Genomic DNA, 5000 nt, shown 5'->3' on the forward strand with positions numbered 1-5000 from the left:
ACTGGTCTTCGAATCGCGTCCAACCTTGATCGCTAAGGTTTTTGACCGTTAACAGAAAAAATGTAGACACCGTGAGGCCAACAACATATTTTTTAATCTTTTTTTTGTACAATTTTCGTCTGAGTAAGAAGCTGTTGTTATCCACGGTATTTAAGTATTGACCTTGGTATGATTCTATTTATAATTTTAGGCGGCTCATCCTTCTCGCATGAATGACAACTTGTTTCATTTCAAAGCTCCTTTTTTCGTTTTTGTGGCATCAGTGCATAATGTACCCACGTCTAAGTGGTCTCTGTGGCTGCAGAGAGATCACTGCGCGCGCATCGCTGGCTCGGCTGCCGTGACGTCATGGTCGACACACACGGGGAAGCACGTGCGCATCGGCTATAAATACAATATCTTTTCCTGTGTTTGCCGGTCAAATATTTACCCAACATGATCTAAAACCCATAATCAGTTCGTCATACCATCATTTAATTTCACCCTGCGTTGCCCTAGTGCCCATTCGGCGAGCCAGACTTACCTAAATGACCGCCGTTTTCGCCACATTCGAGGCACCGAGAAGCGACGAGAGCTGCCTGCCGAGCCATCGCGCCTTCGCTTCGCCCGTCACTGCCAGCCACACCACGCTGCGTCTCATTCCTTGGCCCCTTTGCACTAGCTATAATTTCTCCGTTTTACATCCTCTCTCTTTAAAACATCATGTCTATTAATTTTCTACTGAATATAACTATCTGATATACTTTTCCAAGTTGGTTAAATGTTTTTAAAAAAACAATTTGCTTCTTGAAAATCTCGTCATTCATTTCGGACGATTCCGTGAAAAATAATAAATGAACAGCGAAGTGCGTCGAACCCGCTGGCTCGCGGCGGGAAACATGATTATTGTATTAATATTACAAAACTACGCAGCAACCTACTTATATAAAAGAACTTATTCTTAGAACATCTTGCACAGCTTTAAGAAGGTTTTTACCCTTACACTCCTCCTCTCTTGCCAGTATTATTAATCTTTCTAGTTAATCACAACACAAATTGTTTTATGTATTCCGCTTGTATAATGCTTTCTTTCTCCCTAAATACTTTACACATACACTACATGAAGTCGGTAAAAAAATACAAGCTTTGTGTTTCTCCCTCTCCATGCGGGATCCAGGAAACACCGAAACCATTAGTCAGCTGTTTGTGCTGTTCTACAAACAACATACACGTAATACGTAATATATATATATATATATATATATATATATATAAATATATATATATATATATATATTATATACACATACATATGTATATGTGTATATAATGTATATATATGTATATATATGTATTTATATGTATATATATGTATATATATGTATATATATGTATTTATATGTATATATGCATATATACATATATATACATATATGTATATATATACACACATATGTATATGTATATATATATTACACACACACACATATATATGGATACATACATACATATATATATTATATATATATATATATATATATATATATATATATATATATGTATATATACTCACACACACACACACACACATATATATATATATATATATATATATATATATATATATATATATATATATATATATATATATATATATATATCTTTGTGTGTATATGTGTGTGTGTGTGTGTGTGTGTGTGTGTGTGTGTGTGTGTGTGTGTGTGTGTGTGTGTGTGTGTGTGTGTGTGTGTGTTATGTAGGTATGTATATATGTGTATATATATATAATACGCATTACGTATATGTGTATATATATGTATATATATATATATATATATGTACACGTGTCGTTTTTTTCTTTTTCTATATCAGCATATACACATATATGTGATTATATGTGTATGCATCCATACACATTCAAGAACACACATAGGTGTTCATTCCCATCCCCCCCCCCCACCCACCCACCTCAGCGCCGCCCTTCCGCATCCCTCGCTCCCGCACCTCTCTTATCAGCCAGGGGACCCGCGGGCGTGCGAGCCAGGGCGCCGGAACCGCGATCCTCGGACAGGGCGCCCTCGAGGGAACAAAGCCGCGAGGCCCTTGGAGGCGGTGAGTCAGCGAGGCGAGCGGTAACGGTGCTCGGGCGAGGAGGGAAGAGGAAGGAGGGAGCTGACATCACGGCTTTGGGGACACTGCAGTTCTCATGGCTGTTTGCAGGAACGCTTTAAATTGTTTGAGGGTTTTTGTTTTTTTGGGGTCTGTCGAGTGTCAATTATCTAGCTGTCCTTCTGCACTTGTCTATTCTTTACGTTTTCTCAATCTCACGTGGGGAGTGTTTTCTTACGGTTCCTCTCACCGTTACTACTTGTCTCAATCCTCCACTTCCCGGACCTCCAAACACATCGATGATGATGATAATGATAATAATGACTATAATGATAGTGATAATACATGTGATAATAAAGTAATAAAGATAAAGATAAATAACAACAATAATAATGATAATGATAATGAAAATAATAGCAAAGATAATATTGATAATAACAATAGTAACGTTTTACTGTTTCCCTATTTCCTGTCGTTTGCCCATTACTCTCAACTGCCCTCGCTTTCTACTTCTCTCTTCTCCCTTCTTCTTTTACCTTTTCCAAGTCCTTTTCATCGAGCATTTTCTTTAACCCATCATCGTGACAAGTTGCCTCATCCCCCCCCCCCTCTCCCCCCTCCCGTCACCCTCGCCAGCGTAACTGCACCAGTTCGCGCGTGAAAAAAGCGAAAGTAACGTCACCTCCCCCACCTCGCCTTTGTGTCGGGGCGCCGTACCGTTTGTTTTTGTTTACTGGTTCCGTGTAAGTGATTCTCTTGCTCCCGCTGTTCCGCTACAGAAGTAATGATCACTTTTACTTGCATTGTTCGTGAGATCTGGTTTGCGTCCGCGCGGAGAGAGAAAAAAAGAGAGAGAGAGAAAAAAAGAAGAGAACAGGTATCCCATACGAATTATTCTCAGATATTAAGATAAAATTAGTAATTATCAGAGAACCTCTTTTATGAAAGAACGAATCGCAGACCTCATAGGATATGAAACAAAGATCATGCACAGAACAATGAAGACGAATATAATACGCATTATATTAAAAAAGAAAAGAAAATAAAAGAGAGAGAAACCCCTTTAAAAAAGTCATCTCCAGATTACGTAACCGCGTTGCGAAGAAATACACAGGTGATAGCAAGATAATTTTTAAATAGGAATACTAAAAGCAGTAAGGTTAGCCTTCGCCACAGCTGACAGGTCTAGAGTGAAAGGTCCTCCCAGCTGACGGAGTGACAGGCCCTGGGTGTTGTAGGTGAATGTGAGTGTAACATAGCTTTGCGTGAGTGTGCATGTCTCAACACGGATCTCTCTCTCTCTCTCTCATTCACTCATTCAGAGTCTCTCTCTCTCTCTGTCTCTCTCTCTCTCTCTCTCTCTTATTCACTCATACAGTCTCCCTCTCTCCCTCTCTCTCTCTCTCTCTCTCTCTCTCTCTCTCTCTCTCTCTCTCTCTCTCTCTCTCTCTCCCTCCCCCACCTCTCTCTCTCTCATACACACACAATCTTATTATTTCCTTCTATCCCTCTCCCTCTCCCTCCCGCTCCCCCTCCTCTCTCTCATATACGTCCCCTCCTTGCAATAAAATCTCCCCCGTGTTACAAATACGTGCCTGAAACTGTGATAAAAGCAAGACGGGGTGAGACAATCAAACACAGAAAGAGGTGGACAGAACAAACGAAAAGAAAAGAGCTTAGAGCTGGGTTCAGACCTCGTAAGAGCTCTTTGCAACCTTGCTGACGCCTGCATGTTATCCCGACAAGGTCATCTCCCCCCCCCTTCCTCCTTCCCCCTCCCCTGCCTTCCTACCCCTCTTCCCCGTTCCTACCCCCATCTCCCCCTCCTCCTTCCCTCTTCCAACCCCTCCTTCCCTCTTCCTACCCCATCTCCCCCTCCTTCTCTCTTCCAGCACCTTCCCCCTATCCTACCCCATCGCCCTCCCCCCTCCCCTTCCAACCCCTCCTACCCTATCCCCCCCTTCCCCTTCTTCCTTCCCTGTTCCTACCCACCTCCCCCTTCCACCCCTCCCTCCCCCCCCTTCCACCCCTCCACCACTCAAAGCCTCAGAACAAGCAAGGTTTCCACGATCCGCGGCGACCCATTCAGACCACGCCAAGGCTTCGTCAATGAAATGTATAAGATCGAGACCATAACATCCACGCGAATTGCGGTAAAGTTTTTTCTTTCACTAAAGATGTCACGAATATGACTTCTTTCCTCAAAATTAGCACTTGATAGTATGATGGGAATGGGATTCTGTGTATTCAACGTAGTTTTTTTTTTTTTATAAACTTGAGACAGACTTTTAGACTAAATATAACAACATGACTTGAAAAGCGTGTTTACTTCTGGATGATTCATTTTCCACGCGCAACTCGCCCGCATGGCTGAAACCTATATGCTTTGAGGTGCAATTTTGGTCTTTTTCGACCAAAGTGACACGTGCGAATGTGATCAACTAGTCACCTCAGTTGCTGCAGAACAGATATACCAAAAATAAAACAGTATATATATCTATAATTGCTGGGTTTAACAATCCTTTTTTTTAAACACATTTACTCTATATACGATTAGGAAAAAACCTTTAAGCTCTACCAAAAACTATATACATATATATCTATATATACTTTCGTGAAAAAAATTAAAGCAAATATATGCAAGAATACCCGCAAAAAAGAACTTTGTTAAGACGACTCTGAATCGACCGGGCACGGGAAGCGTCGCCACGAGCCATTCATTGCGGGAGAAATAAGGTGACCGGTTGCCACGGAGATCAAGGCCTTGGCATTCATTCCTCGGGGTTGGAGGGTTTCTCGGAAGCCACGTCTGCCATCCGCTGCTAGAGCCCCAGATTGTGATCTTTTCGAATTAGTGGTATAAACCCTTCAGGGAAATACGGCTTTTGGGTGGAAATGCGTGGCAGAATGTC

The 5000-nt window shown here is 41.6% G+C and overlaps 1 protein-coding gene across 2 annotated transcripts in view; it reads right to left on the reverse strand.

The window, feature by feature from the left end:
* Positions 1 to 5000, reverse strand: part of LOC113812696 (leucine-rich repeat-containing protein 20-like) — a 19286-nt gene that overhangs the window by 9431 nt on the left and 4855 nt on the right. Inside the window, exon 1 of one of the 2 annotated variants that reach the window (XM_070126719.1) lies at positions 524 to 675. The exons of the other annotated variant lie outside the window; for it this stretch is intronic. Within the exon in view, the coding sequence (XP_069982820.1) occupies positions 524 to 590 (67 nt within the window). The 5' untranslated portion in view covers positions 591 to 675. Of the gene's footprint in view, positions 1 to 523; positions 676 to 5000 lie in introns of those variants that run through there. 2 annotated transcript variants of the gene reach the window in all.

The sequence above is a fragment of the Penaeus vannamei genome, chromosome 10 (assembly GCF_042767895.1).
Source record: "Penaeus vannamei isolate JL-2024 chromosome 10, ASM4276789v1, whole genome shotgun sequence".
Classification (NCBI taxonomy): Eukaryota; Metazoa; Arthropoda; class Malacostraca; order Decapoda; family Penaeidae; genus Penaeus; species Penaeus vannamei.